This window comes from Homarus americanus, unplaced genomic scaffold (assembly GCF_018991925.1).
Source record: "Homarus americanus isolate GMGI-L3 unplaced genomic scaffold, GMGI_Hamer_2.0 scaffold19318, whole genome shotgun sequence".
Taxonomy (NCBI): Eukaryota; Metazoa; Arthropoda; class Malacostraca; order Decapoda; family Nephropidae; genus Homarus; species Homarus americanus.
The window spans coordinates 414398-436434 of NW_024732238.1; the positions used below are offsets into that span (position 1 = coordinate 414398).

The 22037-nt window shown below is 37.7% G+C and overlaps 1 protein-coding gene and 1 long non-coding RNA gene across 2 annotated transcripts; one reads left to right on the forward strand and one right to left on the reverse strand.

The window, feature by feature from the left end:
• Positions 1-46: 46 nt before the first annotated feature.
• On the reverse strand, positions 47-11954 carry LOC121868257. The gene is made up of 3 exons (XR_006089354.1): positions 11617-11954; positions 8232-8362; positions 47-487 (listed from the first exon to the last, which is right to left on the reverse strand). It is a non-coding gene; the product is annotated as an uncharacterized LOC121868257 (long non-coding RNA).
• On the forward strand, positions 5675-6560 carry LOC121868256 (zinc finger protein 771-like). Its single transcript, XM_042368650.1, has one exon. The coding sequence runs from the start codon at positions 5811-5813 to the stop codon at positions 6150-6152; it is 342 nt and encodes a 113-aa protein (XP_042224584.1). The 5' UTR covers positions 5675-5810; the 3' UTR covers positions 6153-6560.
• Positions 11955-22037: the final 10083 nt, after the last annotated feature.

Below are 22037 nucleotides of genomic sequence, written 5' to 3' on the forward strand. Positions count from 1 at the left end.
CTCTGCACTCTCACCTACGGAAGTGGCATCCGCTTCAAGAATAACAAATGGACCCGTCATGCTTCCAGGTTTTGAAGTTTAGTGTGGGTCTTACCTGGCAGTTGGAAGCTTATTTGCTGAGCTGTATAAAGGCTTATCCAAAGCTGAGTTATCACAGCAGGAGCATTGTGAGAAAGCAGTGATTGCTGGTGAATTACATAAAGTTTTTATATAAGTGTACAGTATGTGACAAGGAAACAGAAACAAGAGCAAAGAAGCTGGTGATGTGGCTTACTATGTTTGGCAGTGCATCACGAGGGTTATCTTGGCTGCCAGTCTTTTCTCAAGAGTTATTACTGTATGTACAATGTGTACATTTAATCCTCAGACTTTAGTCTCATAACTGAAAAGTTTGTACAGTATGTAGAGTTACAGTATCTTGCAGACCAGTTATGGGTTCAGTGTAAGAAACTCTTATTGTTTAACTGCGTCATCTCTTCTGAACCTTCTGCAATAGGGAACACTTACATTTTAGAAATAATTCTGGATCCTCATTTTCATTTTGTTTTTATATCAAGGCTTCAGATAATAAATAATGCACAAATCTGTGTTTAAACTAATTTATCCAGTTTGAGTTCACTGTTCAAGCCACCAAATCATTAAGGAATGGGTGGCCATATTGAACTTCAACAGAATTCCTTATTCGCCCTTGAACATGGTTACTGTACTTCTATAATATCATTTAACATTCACGACCAGGTATGCAGTAGTTGACATCTGTGATCGATGATCATGTGGATGTTAACCATAATGATGGGAGAAACTGTCTGATCATCCTTCTTACTCAAATACAGTACAGTATTGTGGTATGAGTATTGATGGAAAAAACAAGATTATCACTGATGTTTAACAAGGATCAGCCATTAAACTGTTAACAGAATGGCAGTGTTACAATGGATGTTAAACCAAGACTGCCATAATATTTAATATACCGGTATTGATAATTATTTAATTGTCTTCATAGGTAAAGTATTGTACAGAATTCTTCCACAAGGTGATTGATTTTGAATTAGTTTTACCACAATTATTGGATTAAAGTGCTGTCTACAAGAACAGTTCCATTAATTGAAATTGAAACAGTTTAATTAGCCAGAAATATACAGATAAAAAGTGAGCACCAACAGACATGGCTGAGCCTAGTGAGAACTGGAGCTCTCTTGGTAGTACAGTACCTGACAAATACTGTTCATTAATCTAAAGAAAATTATTATACAGCATTTAGTATCAGCTGGATTACTACATGTTACATGATATTAGTAAATTGGGGACAATACACATCTGCTCATGAAGAATGCAATTGCAAATTAATATTATTTAAGTTCATATCATTATTATCAGAAAAACCAAATTCTGGATACCTGTATACAATATTTATTTATTTTTTTTAATAAAGAAAGGATTATGTACTAGAAAAGTACAACTGTATCCATGACCTGAACTGTATCTTAGATATATGTGACAGTTACACGTGAAATGAACCTCGATTGGAAAGTTTATTTCCTGTTCACCGTGTTTTGAAGTTTAGTTACTCTTTTTCTTGACTGGTCATGATTACACCTTATAAACTCCTGCTGGCATCCTTTTGTAGGCAATCTTTCCATCTTTGTTCGGTTCATCCTGTTACCTGATCCCCAAACAACCACATTACATAAGTTTCGGTGTCTCTCAGTTTGGTCATTTGTCCATGTAATCTCTGGACTCTTCTGAACTACCATTACACTCATCTCATCTCACTACATGGCAGTGGAACACAACTCTCATGGCCACTTTTATGATACCTGAAGTTCAGTACCACGCTGCTACCAGTTTCTTCATATGAAATTAGTTCTCTTCTTGGTTTTAACCCCAATAAACCATTGTGACCTTACTACTAATTTGTGGATTTGGGTCTTAAGCTTTTGCTGTAATATTAGTTTATTTTTGTCATTTATCACGTTGTTGACTTTAATCGATGCACAGCTGACATTTCACAGTTTTCCCAGATATTTCCTTATCTTGTTCTACACCATCTTGTATCCCCTTCCTAGGTTGAATATTTGTGATCTCTCTTTTTTTTACTCCTCTTTACTCAGTGACAACAGTATCATAAATTGTTAGAATTACATATGCATAGACTGTTTTGGTCTTATTTTTTTGGGGGGGGGGGAGATCTTGAAAATTCTCAATACATAAGACCCTTCAAAATTTTGGAGATTCTGTTTCAGATGAAGTACTGTACCACAAAAGCCAAAACCATGATACTGTATTTAAAACTTAACCTTTACTAAAGTACTGGTTTAAGTTTCTAAACTCTGAGAAAATGTCAAGAAAGATGGATGACAGGCCAAGATAAACATACTGTATTACATTATATATATATATATATATATATATATATATATATATATATATATATATATATATATATATATATATATATATATATATATATATATATATATATATATATATATATATATATATATATATATATATATATATATATACTGGTCAATGAACCCGGCGGCCGCGTAAAGTGAACAACATAACATATGGATTAATTGAAATAGAGACCGGGCCGACCCCCAAACTCCACTTTTTCAGACATAATACCTACGTTGTAGTAAAAATAACTTCTTAATTTTATGATGGTATGCACACACAATTAATAATTAAGAGAAATATCAATAATATTAGGTTTTTTAACACTTACATTAGTAGAAAAGATGGCTGGGCACACGGGGATGGGGGGTTGGTTCCGAGGCAGAGGGCAGATTATTGGCCCTCACCTGTATCAATTGTATCACTATCCACCACAGAGGCTTGCAGGGCCTCTTTGTCAAACCCCTCAAAGTCCATATAAGTCCATATCCTCACTATCACTGACTTGGGTCGGCTGTGGTGGGTGGCGGGTGAAGAACTCGGTAATGTTTTGATGACTGGGCGACCTTGTGCGCACCCTGCTCGCGCCGCTCTCCGCGTAAAAGGGTACACACACCGCGGAAAGTGAGCATTCCGTGTTCGGCAGGGTGCAGTAAACGCGTAAGTGGGACCGCGTAAAGTGAGGGTTGACTGTATACAGTATATATATATATATATATATATATATATATATATATATATATATATATATATATATATATATATATATATATATATATATATATATATATATATATATATATATATGTATATATATATATATATATATATATATATATATATATATATATATACTGTTTAACTTTTGATATAAACATATAAAACTCATATGAATAATGAAGACTAGCACATTAGAATATACTATACTGTAGTGGTACAGGGGTATGTCATTCCCTCCATTTGTTTTAGAATTTGTATTTTAACAAAGTCAAGCAACCACAAATGAATTTTCAGCTCTTGTGGCATTCTATATGTCCAGTATTGTGTAAATTATTTTGATACTGTACAGCACTCTTAAAAATGAAAGACATTAGAAACAAAAAACTTAAATTACAGTACAGTACTGTACTTAGATTAAATTTGTTTTGCCAAGTTTTCCATTATTATTGTTATAAAATTATTTAATATTTTTAGCTGTACAGTATCAGTCAATTCTGTGAATACCAATATTGACTGACCAAGCGTGTGAATAATTTATCTGGCCGATCTGATATACATTGCACCCAATTCTCAGTCACCCTTATGTTTAGTTAATGTTGACAACCACACGTCTTTCAAAACTCATTTACTCTTATGTAGTCATATCAGGGACTGAAGATAATGTTTATGGAACCTGTGTGTGTGTGTGTGTGTGTGTGTGTGTGTGTGTGTGTGTGTGTGTGTGTGTGTGTGTGTGTGTGTGTGTGTAAGGAAAACATTTATACTGTATCTGTGGGCCCAGAAATCAGTGACATGCCAACTTTGAACCTTTGAACTTAGAGCTAAAAAAAATTGCCAATAAACCTGAATTTTTGTACAAGGGTTAGTACAGTGGTTATTTCCTTAACATCACATTGGTTTTTAATCTCGTGCAAGACCAACTGTTGCGGGTAATTTTTAAACTGCTGAATGAGACTTGGGAATTAATAAAACTTTCCTGAACACCTGGGAGATTTAAGTTTGGAGTTGAGATTATTGTGATGGTTTGGAGAGAACAGACGTTTTAGTGCCATCGTAAAGACCAGTTCATATAAAGGGGGGAGGGGAGTGAATGCATGACTGTCAGGAACAGTATTTATATTGCTGACTAATGTTGAAAAAAAAAATGGAAATCATTCCAGTGGTCCTGTTTGACATTAGGAGTGATGCATACCAGGGCAGGTAAGTGTCTGTCCAGCTGGGTTTATTGAGTAAATGTGTGGAAGGGAATTTGCTTTGGTTTATCTGTCTGAGACACACACAAGAATATGAACTACTCACTTGTTTTATAAAATTTAGGGACTGTGCACCATAAACACAGTTAACCCACTTATGTTTACTAATTGTGCATCACAAAAGCGATGCCATTTATAACACAACAGTTACATCTCCATAAATAGGCTTAATTTTTTAATAACAAATCTGATTAACTTTTCCTAATGAGAAGATTATATAATTTTTTTTACAATAATGGTGAGTAAAAATTCATTATTAAAAGCTTAACGACTTTATTAAGTACAGTAAATTAAAAATTTCACTTTTTACGGAATACTTTGACAACATTATGAAGAACAACAAACATTCCTTACCACTTTTATGTTACCTAAACTAGCAATGTGGAACCTTTCTTACACAAGTGACACCAACAATAGAAGACATTACTGTACAGTACTGTGTTAACACAAACTATTTGGCAGTTATACATAACAAGTTATGCCCAACATCTTGCCTAGCATGTACGGGTATCATAAATATTCCACTGCCATTATTTTTTACTATCTTTTTTCCATTTTTTTCTAGAATTACCAATTTCAAGAAAATATTTTTAAATTTTGTTCTCATGTGTTGGCTGTAAAATTGTCGCCATTGGCACAAAATTTTTTATTCATATACTTTAGGCTCCTTCCACTTGAGGAGTGAGACTTCTTTGTAGGCCAGCTATATATTGATGGATTAGTTCTCTGTAAGACCTGACCAATAAATCTTAATCATATCTAACTACCACAAGATACTTCCATAGACAGGGGTTAGCATGCAAGTGTACAGTACAGTCTCTCCTTGAGTCGCTCCCACCAGTTACTGTTTCTCAACATGTACTGTGCTGTACAGTACTCTGTATTTTCTGGGGTGAGTTAAAATTAAGTTTACTTCACCTCTGGGAGTTGTTGAAGAATTAAATTTATGAATTAAACAAGATTTTGGTTGACATGCTGTTATACAGTTAATTTTCGAGGTGTGAGCAAGAACTGACACAGTGCTCCTTGGCAGGTTAGGGCGGCGGCTGTGGGCGTACCCGTGGAGGAAGGTCTGCCGCGACCAATGGGCGTTACCCAGTTGCACCCATGCAACATTTGTGGCAAACTCTTCAACCGAGCATATAACCTGAAGAAGCACCTGCTCACTCATACAGGGGAGAGGCCATTTACTTGTATGTTTTGTCCATATCGTGCTGCGCTGAAGGGGAACGTCACCAAGCACATGCAAGCTCGACACTCTGACCGCCTTCTCCCACCAAACACCAGCCTCTGAGGTGTAGTGTATATGTTGCACATTTAAGAGATAACTGTCTCTTTGACTACTGAGTGGACTTCTCATTTCTTGTGTGATTGGTTTCGTAAGCAACACTGCTTTAGCTTCATTATCTTCTACTGTTATGGCTTAAAACTGTTTAGATGCTGGTGCTGAAGCCTGACTTGTCTTTCCTGCAGGCTGGGGTCCCGTCCAACGCCACTCTTTCCCATCTGCTGACACGCCTGACACCTGCTCCTGGCCGTACTGCTCAACTCTCAGGAATGTTACAGGGCAGAGGCATACTCCCTGAAGGTGGGCAGTCGTGCTCCCACTGTGGCCGCTTCTTCCTGCGTCCCGTGGACCTAGGGCGACACCTTCGCACACACACGGGGGAGAAACCATTTGCTTGCCCTCATTGCTCCTTTCGTAGTGCCCAGAGTGGCAATGTTTATCGACACATCAAGATGAAGCACCCAGAGTTTGCTGCAACTGCTACCCCGTGAAAATCTTTAGTTCTTCTTATCTAAATTGTTTAGGTGATGATATAGTTGTCTTACTACCACTACCAACACTACCACAATACTTTGAGCACTAATCTGAGTATTGACAGAAAAGACGTACAGTATAGGATACAGTAATTTGCTTTGTATAATTTTCTTGAGGCACTTCATGAAAATCTTACGGTATGCAAAATTACAAAATATATCAAAATGATTGAAGTAAATTAAAGTGCCGGCTCAAATTGCTTATTTTGTTGATTTCTCTCTATTGTAGGTAAGCCCAGGGAGTGGTGGTAGTGGTGGTCAGGGAGGGAGTGGGGCCTCCTTGTACAGCCGTCAACAACAGCAGCAGCAACAACTTCCACAGGATCAACAACAAATGGATCTCACAGACTATCAGCATCTTCTTGATGGGAGAAAGCAGTATGCATGTCAGTTTTGTGGGAAGTGGTTTGCCACACCTTCTAAAGTTGTCCGCCATGAAAGGACTCATACTGGGGAAAGGCCCTATGAGTGTCCCCACTGTGCACTTTCTTTTAACCAGCGTGAAATTCTGAAACGACATCTTCGATCTGTACACAAGATCCCTACCTCATGGTGATTACATGGCTAATGTAAAACTGTTTTGTGTACAGATGTTGCCTTGGTGAGACCCTGTCAGTGTGAACAAAATACATAGCACTTTGTCTTGCACTTCATACTACAGTAAAGTATTTTATTGTAATGAATTGATTCTCTTTACCAACCAATGTGACCAATTTTTGTAGGCTTGCTGCTCTCTGTCATTGTGTTTAAAGTTTTTAAGCGTGTATTACTGTCATTTTATCATACTTTCATATTTTCATACATTTTCTCCGGCAATACAAGTTACCTCAGGAAATTTATGGTGAAGATTGTGTGATGGTATGAATTTATGTTCATTATTCAGAAACTTGTGATGAACATTATACAAAAACTGCAATGTATAGGAATTATATATACAGTATATACATATTTATTAAGAAAAAAGAAAACTTGGAGGGTGTGATGGAAGAATTTTTAATAGTTTTTTTTAAGTTAATTTGTGATATGTTGATGACTGAGTACAGGTATATATTTAATAAAATTATCATACTTATGATAATTTTAAACTCATGAAGTTGATTTAGTTTTATTTTATTAAAGTGCGGATGTGTGTTTCTGAGTCGATGTTTAAATGTCATTTTCCTCATAGCTAATTGACAATCTTACGAGTAATCTTTGAGGTCGGGACAAACACTTCATAGTCTTTATTTAGAAGAAAAATAAAAAGGAAAACCTGAAACTGTTCTCATACACAAGCATCGGTACATTTTTTGTGTGTTTATTTTACTGTCTACCAAATGGAAGTTGTGTTAAACAATAATAAAGGAATGTTGATAGAGACTGTCTTTTATTATGTATTGTGGAACCTTTAATGTGGTCTGTAAATGTTTGAAACTTCTTAATGTACAACAAAATCTGTAAATGTCAAACTCTTCATCATCAAACAAGGAAATTTATTTACAGTAATAAGAGACATCAAATACTAAAACAATAAGTGTCGTGTTTCACACAGAACAATAACATTCTGCAGGTATCTCAAACCTCACCAAATACTGTAATACAAAAATATGAATGAAATAAACAAGATTACTGAAGACCCTTGTGTAGAGAAAAGGGGATCATATAAGACTCACAACTCAAGCTTATTTCACCTGATGATTAAATGCCTTAACCTAATGTAACCTCCCAAGGTAGCATTAGGGTGTTTAAGGTACAGTAATTATCAGTTGGAATAAGCTGTGGGGTTATCTGAGAAAATTACTGATCTTAGCCCAGGTTCTCAAAGAATTGTAAGTTAAGGGTTTCCTGTTAACTGGGGATGAGCAAATATCTTGAAAAGGCCAACAAAAGCAACAAATAAAGACCACATTGGCATAAAAACTGCTGAGAATGTTGACAGTTAATGTTTTCTCCTAATGTATGAATGTTTGTGATACAGACACTTAGAGCTTATGGTATGGAGTTATGTGTAGATTCAATGACACCTTGCCATGATAGAAGTAATATATCAGTAATTACCTTGTACTGTGGCTAATTATCACCTTTAAGAGAATTTGACGATTTTGGTTTTCTCTTTCCCTTTATTTTGTTCTTCCTAGATATAACATCCTTCTGATCACTTCTTCAGTGCCATCTTTATCCTTGTTTTCCTGTAAGTAAACATTGACATCAACTTCCAGTGCACTGGGAGACTCCCAAGTGCAGTACATAAATTTACAGCAATACCCAGTATACTGTATACCCAGTATTTACAGGTAATGAAATTATGGATTGTGAAATACTGCAGTAGAATCTTTTCCAGGTGTCACCCTTACATCATTTGGATATTGTTGACTCCTTCCCTGCCCCCTGTACTGTCCTACTAACCTTAAATGATGGGACTGTACAGGTCTCCCCAAGGAGGACTGAAGGTTTAGTTTGAGTTGTAACTAGTACCCAATCAGCACTCGGCACAACAAGGCAATTGATGAACCATCTATGAATCTAAAAGAATCTGGGTCCAGCCAACCATTTTCAGTTTAGTTCCACACTGAGAGTGACAAGGCATGACTGATGGTTTTGGTCTGGTCATATTGGTACTGTACTCTAAAAAAAAGTTAACTAATGACTCGGTATCTGATACATTACCTTAGGAATCTTGTTTTTTTTTAATCACAGGTTTAGGTATTAGCATAACAGTACAGTACAGTACAGTAAGGTAGACATTAGTTGTACATACTGTACAATGATTTGTAGGATTGTTTCATACTTGTTGCCAGTGGGTCTGAGGTGGACTAACTGTACCACTTGAGACTGTAGTTTTTTCATAAACACTGTACCTCAGACTACATTTTCTGAATGGCCATAAGTCAAACTACTGTATAGTTTTCGGATGATCATCACTGGAATTCAAAGGACTTGTATGTTAATTAACTTCTCCCATTCTTGGAGAATTTAACAATCGTTCACTTGATTTTCATATATTTATCACCTGTAAACCTTAAACCTTTCAGGGGGTCTGTTAATTAACATGGATGGGTTATGTTGGGCTAATGAATACATTTTGAAGTTCTCTTCTATCTACTAATGTGAGATGACCCACCCAACTGTAATAACATGATGGTTTGTGCTGTAATAACATGATGGTTTGTGCTGTGATAACATGATGGTTTGTGCTTTAATAACATGATAATTTGTGCTGTAATAACATGATAGTTTGTGCTTTAATAACATGATGGTTTGTGCTGTGATAACATGATTGTTTGTGCTGTGTTGACATACTGGTTCGTGCTGTGATAACATGGTGAGTTGTGCTATGATTGATTTCTTCCTCTCAAGAAAAAGAGAAGAGCCAGTTTAAATTTTGCTTCTTTGGAGATAACTCAAAGAATCAACAATTTTCTGAGATTTCAAGTTGAAGTCTTTGTATTGCCATGTTATCGGACTAAATGATGCTGTTGACAATTCATTACTGGATGACATGGAGGTTCCTTATCTACCCTGGATTACTAACCAGTTTTACACATGACACTTTCCTTCCTCCAGTTATTACTGTTACAATGTAAAAACTTTCCTCTTAACATTATGGCTTCCATAAACTATTCCCAGACTATGATATTAAACAGTGAATATTTATGTGATATACAGTCAGGGTTCACTTAATGTACATGAAGTGTTCCTAAAAACCTGTATGTTAAATGGATGTGCAGGTGTATGTTAAGCGGACACTGACTGTATCTTATTAATTACCGTTTGACTTAAGGTTCTTAATGCTGTATTTATGACTAACTTTGAGACATCAGCAAAATCATTAACAGTGAGCCTGGAGCACACTATAAACTGTATAAGGTTTTTGTTGACATCAAACTGAAGGGCGAAGGATATTTTCCATCAAATTTATCTGATGATATTTTGCACCATGTTCCTGATGGTTCTGCCAGTTGGAAGCTTCTGCAGTCTACATCAGGTTCCAAACGATGTGTCAGCTTATGGAGAAACCTGAGTTGGGGGCTGCCAGCTGTCTCACTCCTCATTGACACTCGTGTTCCCTACAGGGCGGTGCGAGCGAGGCCGGAGGAGGAAGTCTAGTTGGTGGTGGTCCGCGCTGCAACTTCTGTGGAAAGGTCTTCCGATGGCCTTGCCTACTGCAGCGCCACATTCGGATACACACAGGCGAGAGACCCTACAGCTGTCCACATTGTCCTTACGCCGCTGCTCAAAAGTTTGACGTAACGAAGCACATATTGGCCCTGCACCTGGACAAGATACAACGTCCTCTCCCATAAGTTATGCCATTTCTGACAAGGTTCTTCTGGTAGCTTAAGAAGACACCAAATTGGAGAGCTCAATAAAACTGAGCTGATTCATAGCGATAAAATATAGCCTAGTGCTCTCCCATGTGTCTGTAGATGGCATGTCAAATTTACATTTACATCCGAGACACATAAGTACAGCATGTACATGTATGTGTATGTATACTATGAAACTCAAGATAATTTTCACCACCACTGTGGGTACTGTTTACAGTATTTGAGAATAGAGAAGATAAAAAGATGAATTAGCACTCAGGAAAGTAACCTTCATCCTGATTCCACTGGTTGTGCTTCTCTTAGTTTTTCCTTGTAGTAAAGAAAACTGAGGAAATATGTGTTGTATGTTTAGCTTTACCATGCTGAAGTAGGCAGTCCTGGTAACTTGTTGTGGATGGGGCTCCATCCACGGATGAGTGTTAGCTGTCTCTTAGTTGGTTAGCTTTTTTTCCCACATGTTTCATTACTCTTGGCTAGTGGAGCTGATATCATTGGTGCTGGTAGTGAGGTGGATGTTACACTTTGGGATACTGATGGTGTGCTTTCCTCACACAGATTGCCATGAATGACTTGCTGCTGAGCGGGCAGCAACTTCCGCAGGTGCCCCAGCAGAAACAGTCAAAGGAGGCCCAGTGCTATATCTGCGGCCACAAGTTCCGGTGGGAGTGGCTGCTGAGGCGCCACATGCGGACTCACACTGGCGAAAAACCGTTCTCTTGTCCATACTGCCCTTACCGTGCCAACCGAAAGGAGATGATCCGTAGCCACATCTTCCACCGGCACCAAAAGTTACAGAGCCTACAAGGGCAACAATAATGAGCTTCTTGGGTGGTAGTGTCTGTGGTCCGTTAATCTCTGCCAGTTTCTCTACCTACAGAAAATTCTAGTAGTCAGGATTCTACCAGACTTATTATATAAAGGGTTTAATTGGTCTCTCATAAAAGGCCTGCAAACAACAAGATGGTCACTGTACAAAGCACAAGTATATGTGACCTGATCTAAGAAGTGGATCACAAATGTTGGTCATTTACAGCCAAGCTATGGCCTAAACTAGTTAAGAAAAAACCTGGACTGTCAGTATGGTAGAAAGTGAGTGAATGTTGTGGGTGTTTTACCTGGAGTTTGTTCTATTTGACTAGATGTCTTCCGAGGCATCACATGTGCTCCTAACTCGGCGCTGATGTTGAGACCCTTGTCTTCTTGGGTCAGGTCACATCAACAAGTTATGGCAGATCTTTGGATGAAAATAGAGAAAAATCACATCAATAGATAGAAATGAGGTATTAGGAAGTTGCTTATAACTCCTTCATTCATGTACTGTACCTTATTTTTTCGTGCATCTCTTAGTTATCTTTGGCCAGTGGCATTTTAATTTTATAACTTGAATATTTGAAAATCACAAAATGTACAAAACTGTTTTTATATCATGATGCAAGATTTTTGGAGCAATTAAGTTTTATTACATGATCTTAAAACTGGATTTAATTCTCACCTCTACTGTACAGTAATGTTATTAACCATAAAACTGATCACTGGATTAAGTTACTGTACTTATGGAGATTTTCTTTACCATATACATGAACAAGTCTAAGACATAAAGTTTAATGTTCTCTCTGTTATATTTATGGCTGTGTCTTATTTTGTCAATAAATACTTACTTTGGAATATATTGTATATCTTTATTTTCCCCCCTCGCTCGTTGTGTATTAGTATACTGTATTTGTGCTACTCCTGATGCTTGTATTGGCAAAGTTTCATTTGTTATGAAGTCAGTTACCATTCTTAGTCCACTAGCAAAGGCAAGTACAGTACTGGTGGGGAAATTACCCAACTAAACATTTTAACTTTATATATACAGAGTTTTTGGCAAAAGTTTTACATGGATTATTTCTTGAAAACAATAAAAAAACAAAAAATGTATTCAGAAGTCGGTGTTTACTGACGGTTCTCTCATAAAATTTGAAAACACTGGTGGGTGATGATAATTTAATGTGACTTAAGACTACCGTACTGTATGTACTTAAAGCATAAATATTTCAAAAGTTAACTTGAAGGAATAAAGTACAGTAGAAGGTTTTATCCCCTCATCTCCACAGACTGTACAGTACACTGGTCTTCACACATAAAACTAGCCTCGGGATGTTGAACATGTGATCATGGTGCGTAACACTTGGGCTCCTTCCGGCAGGTGAGTGTGGTGGCCGGGTCGCCCAACGCTAACAAAACCTACCCGTGTGAAATTTGTGGCCATACTTTTAAGTGGCCGTACCTGCTGGCGCGTCACCACCGGACTCATACAGGAGAGAAGCCCTTCCCCTGTCCGCACTGCACCTACCGTACCACCCGCCGGGAGTACCTCATCCGTCACATAGGGTCCTATCATCCAACGCATGCATTCCAAGAGACTAAGCCATGCTGAGGTGGAGGGCATGAGAGGTCAGTGTTGGGGTCTGGGTGTTGTGGGATCAAGGATAAAAATATAGGTGTTATGGGGTTATGAATGAAGTTAGGTGTTGTGGGGTCATCATGAGTGAAGTTAAGCATTTTGGGGTCATTGGTGGAAGGTGGAACTATTTGGGGTCACTAGAAAAGGAATCTGGATTACGTAAAATCACTAGTACTGTATAGAGTTAAGACACCCGGGAGAGTAATCACTGGCAGCCCGGGACATTTCAGTTCCCCCCCCCCTCCCCCCCCCAATTTTTTTTAATGAATTTGTTTACGGTGGAGTGAGTTTTAATTTATTGTTTGAAATTTTTGGTATATTTCTAGTGTTTACCGTTTAAATGCTTTACATCTGAGATACTTGAATGTACATAGAGCAGAAAGGGGAGCGAGGTTGAAGAAGATTACTTTTCTTTGGGAATGTATCAATATAATTATTACTGCACTGTATTTTAACTCCTTTGCCATTCTGTGCAGGGTGGATTAAGGAGGAGGGGGAGATGGTATGTAGAATTCTGCAAGACAAGCTTAGAAAACGACAGGAAAATGGCTGAGACAGCAAGTAGAAACATCCACACATACAGTACTTGATCATATCCTTTGACACAAGAGTTGCTGGTATACTTAAGACACAAAGTTTACAAACATCCCGACAGACACAAACACACCCAAAACCTAAGACAGATAGACAAACCCATAATCTTACTGTACAGTATGTATTTTATGATGCCATTATATTGGGCTGAACTGGATGTTAAACTTTCATATAATGTATATACAATTTAGAAAGACAGTTTTGTGTTTGATGGCAATTTCTTTGAATTATTCGTATATGTGACTCAGTTTAACATGAACCCCTGTTTTCAATACTTGAAGTCTCTGGAAATTCTGTATGGTGTGTTGTTGAAGGTGGACCAACACCTGCATGTACTTCTTTATACTGTACTGTACAAGGGGAATGTCATCCTGAGTTTGTTGTGTCCCTGAACAGTAAGACATAGTCATTTTGTTCATATTTGTTGGTGCAATATTCATGTGTGTGTGTGTATTCTGTGTGGCTATTACAGTATGTAGTAACAGAATGATGAATGAATCTCAGTAATGCTCATAGGGAACATAAGCAGTCTGCTCCACCCCAGATCTTATTGTTGACACGAGTGAATGTATGGAACTGTCAGGTGTGTGGAAAACTTCCATACTCACAGCTTCCTTCTCCCTCACTCCGGTGTTGATTCCCACAGGGTTGCCACCACCACCTCTCCTCGTCACCGGCCGGGGCGCTCGACCCAATGAACCAGGGGTCATCCAAGGGTGGTATTGAGGGGGACCACGTCTGTCAAGTGTGTGGCAAGAGATTTAACTTCCCTTCTCTACTGACACGGCACATGAGAATCCACACGGGGGAGAGGCCCTTCCCGTGCCCTTACTGCAGCCACCGAGCCAACCAGAAGTCAAACCTCATAATGCACATCAGGAGTAACCACAGCTTCATCACCAACCCGGGAACACTATAGGGGCCGGTCCTGAAAATAGTCATCATGTTCTTTATAAGACTTATATGAACTGAAAGATTATTTTAACTTTGCAAGATTAAAAATAAAAGTAATGTTTAGTGAAGAAAAACATTATTATTTGTACTTTATGACATGTTGGGAGATGACTCCTTGAGTGAGGGTAACTGAGACAGGTACAGTACAAAATCTTGGGTCATAGGGCACTCTTTGCTGACTACTGATTCACTGTCAGTATGGCCTGATGCTCCTGATGATGGTAATACAGTACTGTAGTTATTAACATGAATTACAAATGATAATATTCATGAATATAACAACAGAAAAGTGCCAACAACTTTTAAGTAATTAATAATAATAATAATAGTCTGTTAAAAATTATATTTGGTCAATCAACTTAGTGTACTTCATTCACAAGAAATTATAATGACAATGTTTATCATTACCTCAATACAAAACAAATGAGGCAAGGTTAACAGTGTCATTGAATTATTTTTAAATATACATATGATAATACAGTGTAATAATAAACAGTTACATACAGTATTACCATAAATGTTACCTGTATTACCAAAGATATTATTCTCCTATTACGAGCCTTACATGATACAGTATTATAGTTACCTTCATCTCTACACAAATAAATCACCGACAGCCTCTTAACTCCTTCACTACAGGGATATCACTTTCAGTATTTTATTTGGCTAATGCAAGATGATTTTATTCAGCTCAGAGGCGACTCCTCATACAAGGTGTCAACCTCTCGAAGACCTATTCACCAAGACATCTTTAATATTACCTTTATTTTCTCCCTTTACATTCACATCAACCTGTTTCTACTTACTAACTGACAGACTGACTCACTTACTAATACTTCATGAAGGTATTACAAATGATTACATTCCAATACCTGACCACAAAGTTTAATCAACTATGTACAGTACTATGGCTAAAAATTGATGAACAAAGATGTACACTGTATTAAGAATTTTCTATTTAAATGAGTTATTTTATCATTATTATTATTATTATCATTATTATTATTATTATTATTATTATTATTATTATTATTACAGTACAGTATTATTATCAGTACAGTAGTACTATTATCAATGCTGTTATTATTGCAGTGTTATTAATATCTTTTGAACAAAAAGTGTACAGTACTCAGGCAGTTTAAGAAGTGTAAAAAAAAAGCCTTTATCCAGGGTGCTCATAAAATTTAGTGTTACTGAAGTGATTATGTGATGTAGTGTTGGGGTTTATGTTCTAGTATTATTAAAAAATGAGAGACAACAAAGTATGGTTCGCGTTTATGTTGAATTTTGTCATTTGTGTTGATGGGTGGTATAATGGGATGAACCTGAAGAAGATTAGACACCCCAGCTTATGTTACCTGATGATTAAATACCACTAACATTAATCTTGGACCTATCATAACCTAACCTAACCCTCCCACCCCCCAGGTAGCATCAGGGTGTCTAAGGATCAGGTAAAATAAACTGGAGGGGCTAATATTCACCTGATCTGAGTACCGTGGTGTGTTATTACTCTTTAAAGAGGCCAGCTAGTGATGTATTTGAGGGAAACTATTTTAAAATGTGGGTAAGGACATTCTTCAGTAATCAAATATATATTAATACTATGCTGGTTCTTCCCCACTGGTGTTGTGAATAATACCATCAGTCATATTTACACTACCTATATTTTCTCAGGAAGGAAATATAGTTGTGAGAATTTAAGGTATTGAGTTAATTTGCTAAGAAACAAAGCATGTGGATCATCTGTCAAATGTCTGGGAAATTTCATTCGTCTGTTCCATTTTGTCGGGGTTACATTACTTTTCACGTCTGAATAAGTTGGAGAATGTTATAAATGCAGATAAATAATCACTTATACAAAAACTGGACTTTGTGTTTTTCATCCATAAAGGTTGATCAAGGTTACCATAACCTCATGACTGAACTCACATCTGACAGCAGGTGGCAATGTTGGGGACAGGTCAAGGTGCTGTAACACAGATCTTGGGTGACAGCCTAAGAAAACACAAAACATAATACTGTAGTATAAACAAATCGTGTAGTTTAGGACACAAATCAAATCAACCATTTTCTGTGTAAAATCCTTCAAATGAAATGCTCTGGTTAAACAGTGAGTCTTATTCATCAAACAATCATACCTCTTCTACCTGCTAAACTAACTCCTGTAAACTTTTCCTGTATAATGAACTGCACTTGAATATATTTTGATGAATATATTTTAAATACCGGATAACACTTGAAACATCTTTAAAATAAAATAACATTCAACACCTCTTATACTGACGGGATGTTAGAGTCACCAATTACTTGTACATAACAGCCCAGCTTCCACCATTAATAAAGCCTTGGTATCCAGCTTAGTTTTGAACTGCTCAAGTTTCTAGAAGAGGAAGTTACAAGAGGGTGTTGATACTCTTACAGCACAACCTGTTACTGGGTCATCTGACTGCTTGTTCCAGTTATTGCTGATGGTCTTGGTGGGACTAAGCACTTGCTGCTGCACAAAACTGTCTCCATACCAGTACTGTACCAACTGTTGCTAGATGATCACAGTACTGGTGCCCCCATTGCCAAATGATCTCTGAGCTAAGGGCACCTGTTGTTATTTAGTCTCAGGGTGGAGGCTTCTTTGGCATGATTGTCAGTGCTAAGACCACTAGTTGCCAAGGACTAACAGATGGAGCTGAAGTGTACTAACAAATGGTCAGCAGATATCTCAGTATCTAACACATGTAAGAGAAAGATATGTGGCTGAGGTAAGTCCCATTGTGGATGTTGACATACTGTACTAACACACAGATCATCCAGGGGACAAAAAACCTTGTTATCTCACAAATCATCCAGAGAGCAACATGGACTCATGCTCAGTCACAGGTCATTTAAAGAACATCCCAAAACTCGTGCAATGTTATAGGTCAGAGTTTGTTTAGTACGCAACATGAAGACCGTGTTAACTCTTCTCATCTCCTGCAGGTGCTTCAGGCCCCGACGCTGCATGGGCCAGAGCCTCAGTACGAGTGTCAGGTGTGTGGCAAGAAATTTCCTTTCCCATCTCACCTCACAAGACACATGCGGACTCACACGGGCGAGAGACCCTACGCCTGTCCGCTTTGTCCGCAACGCTTCGTGCAGAAAGTTCACCTCAAGAGCCATTTTCGCTCACACCACAGTTCAACAAGCGGAGAAGGGGAGGGAGTAAGAGGGAGAGAAGATGGAAGAGGAACGGGACCAGGTGATGGCTTTGGGGGAGGGCAAGGGATTGGTGTAGGGGGGCTCTTATCAGGAGAAGGAATTATGGAGCACCAGCAATAACACAACTGCTTGTGGTGATTTCTGTTTAAGTATTTAATAGAAATGGGGAAGGGAAGGGATGCCTTAAGGCAGCAGACTTAGAGATACTTACAAGGTAAACAAACTTGAAGCTATTATATACTGTATATGAGCATAATCAGACTTGCCATTATTTCTCATGGCATGTATAGTACAGTATAAAGTACAGTACATGTTAAACTGCACAAAGTACTGTACACTCGGTAGCTATCCTCCAACTCTCATCATCAGTCACCATGAGAGTGTGCCCTCAACTTCAAGTCTCCTTTAACATCTGTGTCAACTAAAGTCTATGTAATTGATTTCTTAGTTTTTTGTTCCCATTCCAATATGTTTTTGTAACAATACTGCTGCTATTTCATGCAATTAATTCTTTAAATTATGTAGTTTCAGTAATGATCAATTTTGTAACTTAGTGTATAACTTAAAGATTGTAAAATTGATTTCTGTATATTCTATTATTCCAATTAAGATTATTTTTTTGTGATGTTAATTGTGATTTATGGAATTAATTTGTGTATTTGAAGTTACCAAGTGAAACAGTTTTTATATTTTATGATGAACTTAAAATGAATAAAGATAATTTACCCAAGATACATTGTTTTTTGTTTTCTGTCCTTCAGTGACTTGGCAGAGTTCAAGCATCTGGATGTACCTACTGTATTTGTACTGTGTGTATTTTATGGCACCTCACTCTGTTGGGGACCAAGACAGGTGAACCTCCACATGCTCTAGCACTATAATATCCTCTTGTCCTTTATTTACCTTATCCCCTGACTGGTTATCTCCAAGATGTTCAGTATTATTCCACCTTTCCCTCCCACAGTGTAGTGTAGCTGCCTCCCTCAACCCAACACACCCACTACAGTACCTCTATAAACAAACTCCTGGCCATTCTATCCTCTGGCAGCTACTCACATGCTCCTACCATCTTGGAATACAGTACAGAGAGTTATGTTCCCAGACCCTGTTCATCTGTTCATAAATCAATCTATATGTAAGTCAGAACAATGTTAATTCCAGAGGTTAACACACAACACTGCCCATAAAAAACACCAATAATATCCCATACATGAAAAAATAATGTAATACCCGTAAATACTGTACAAAGAGTGATGTAAAAAATACAGATTTTTTTTATGAATATATTGAGATGACGTTCGTAATTACGGCCGTTTGTGTGTTGGGGACTACCTGCGCCTTCTCAACCATTCAGAATACGGTGTCTTCTTCATTTTTTTCTATCTATTCCATTGTAGATGTTTGCATCTGATGATAATTCCTAAAAACAGCTTCATATGAATTACAGTACCAATATACTAAGTGACAGTGGTAATCAAGCATGTAAGGTACTGCACACTGATTACTGACCTAGCAAGCTACATCAACTGGGTTAATGAGCTTTTACTTATATATATGGGATAATGATTCTGTATGAAAGAAGTTTTAAAGACTTTGTGTTTTAAAATTTAGCTGACTGACCATGACCTGAGACATGGTGATTGACAGAAGACTTGTGAGAGGCTTCAGAAACTTGTGGACGTGTGAGGAGCTTCGTGAACTAAGACTGGTTTGATAACTATGGACTTAAGACCTGAATAATGGCTGGAGACTTGTTACTGGTACACTGGTTTACTTAAGCTAACAATTGACTCATCAACATTGGCTCCATGACCTTAGATGTGTGTGTGTCGGTCTTAATGATATCAAACTCCAGACCAATTTCTTACACCTTGTGATAAATTTTCAGATCAGAAGACCTCATGTTTTAACATCTCATGGCAAAGAAGTGCAAAATAGTGTAAATCTGGATGCCTTGTAGAAAACACATGAAAGTAATAATAAAAAATATAAATTTATAAGCAGTGTACAAATTTTCAGCTTATCATACGTATACACTTAAAATCCCTAGCCTAAGGACCGCATTAAGTGAAGACTTATGTGATAATAAATTTTTCTTTCTGGTCTACAGGTCACCCAGAGTTCAAAAGTGGTGGGCGTTGAGCCGAGCTACGTGTGCCAGATCTGTGGGAAGGCATTCCTGTACCCCTCCCACCTGGCCAGACACACCAGGATCCACACGGGAGAGAGACCCTACGCCTGTCACCTGTGTCCCCATCGCTTCGTCCAGAAGGGTCACCTCAAGAACCATATCCGTGCCCACCACAGTGAGACTGGCGGGGCAGAGGGAGAAATGATGGTAGGGCAGGAGGGTCTGGGCATAGGTTAAGGAATGCATGGAGGAAAAGGAGGAGGAGAAATGCAGTTAGGAAATACACAAGTCTGTGGGAGATAGGGAGTGAATAAAGAAAATGGTTGAGAGAGAAAGAGAAAATACAATACTGTACATAAATAGAGGGATTCTCCAAGGTGGGTGTGTGTGTGTGTGTGTGTGTGTGTGTGTGTGTGTGTGTGTGTGTGTATGTGCTGATTGAATTAAATATGAATTGTCATGGAGTGTATACATAGTGTAACTGAGTAAAGGTGTACACTGCAGTGGTGGAAGATCTAATCAGTGTTTAACAAAGCTTTGGAATTATGATGACAACAATAGGTGATAATGACAGTAATAAGAGATAATGCCGATAATGAGAGTAACAAATGATGTTGATGATGATGATGATGATGCAGGGCAATTTTAACAGTATTAATGATCATATTACTAATATTACAAATAATAGTAATACTAATAAGAGTACAGTAAAGAGAATAACAATAAATACATGTACAACAATAATAATATCCACCACAATCATATTAGATACACCAGTAATTATAAAAGAACAAGATGATAACAAGCAATTCCAGCCAATTAAACAAAATAAGTCTACATTATTTCCTATCCATTTTTAAGGTCTCGAGTTGCTTGTAGGAGAAAGGTCACTCTTTGTGTTATTGCCTCGGCCAACACAGGTTAAGGCTGCCCTGTGTTCCTCAAGCCCTGAGCCTAAGGTGGACAACTGGACATATTTTAAGAGTTTTGGATAGGTATAGGTTATATACTGTATTTCTATTTTTGATAATATGCATTCAGTCTTCTTAACATTCTTCCTTCATAATGTTAATGTCATATCATGAATCCTTTTAAAATAAACATACTATGTAGATATATTCAGTCATCAAAAGTACTCAGACATTTTCTATCAAACTTTTGCCCCTTTGTATTTTTCTTAATTCTGGATACTATCATTTCAGTTTTGCAATAAAATGATCAATAAAATGTTTTGTATAAATTTCAATCCCCATCACCTAATGATCCTCAAGTAATAAAATGGCAGGTACTACCAAGGGAAGAAATTTTATCTAACTATACAGCAACGTCAGTAATACAGTATGTTTACATTATATTTATTTTGCACATCAAATTTAGTTTCGTTTAACCATACCAAGGGCTGTTTATATAACTTTTAAGAGGGTGTGTTACTTATACCAGACAGGACCTTAGAGCCAGCCAGGTGAAGGCGCATGCAGGAGAAGGTTTTGAAGAATAAAAATGGTGTAGACATTAAACTGAAGGCAAGCGATTTTTATCATTGTTGGATGTATTTATTGATCCCCAAACTACAATTTATTAAACCAAGCCAGTTTACAGGCTTTAATAGACCACACAATGCTCGATTCTGTTCACCTCCTTATGGGCGACTCTGGGGACAGACTGGAGGAATAAAATTACACCAAACAACCAAAAAATCCTGCAACTGTTTATAAAAACTCAATTTCCTTTTCCAAAATGTTTAAAGATCCACCTTGCTATAGAAGAGAACAACTGCCAAAGCCTCTGGATCTCATCATTAACAAGGAGGGTATGGTGGCCAAGTTGGAACATTTGGCCCCTATTGACACCAGCCATCACTTGATGTCCTTCAGATTTAACTGTTCCTGGTACATGAGAGCAGGCCCAAGATCAAACGTTACAATGGCAATTGTGACAATGAAGGAAGAAATAAATGGTACACACTTGCCTGACTCACTGAGAAACAAGAATGCAGGCACTATGCTAAATGTGAGCCAGTAAAGTGAATTATTTGATAACCCAAGACCAAGCCCACTTGACTCCTGCAACACAGGGAGACTACACATCTTCCACCAGCCAATCAGATACCTTGCTACAAACTGACCCTAGGCCTTGGTTGCAAAGTTAAAAGTAAACATAGAGGTGGATCCAGGAACATCAAAAGGGGGTGGGGGCCCAAGAAGTTGTGGGCTAGG

Bases quoted from the DNA above. Each gene is read 5' to 3' on its own strand.
- LOC121868256 (XM_042368650.1), top strand. From the start codon at position 5,811: ATGCTGGTGCTGAAGCCTGACTTGTCTTTCCTGCAGGCTGGGGTCCCG.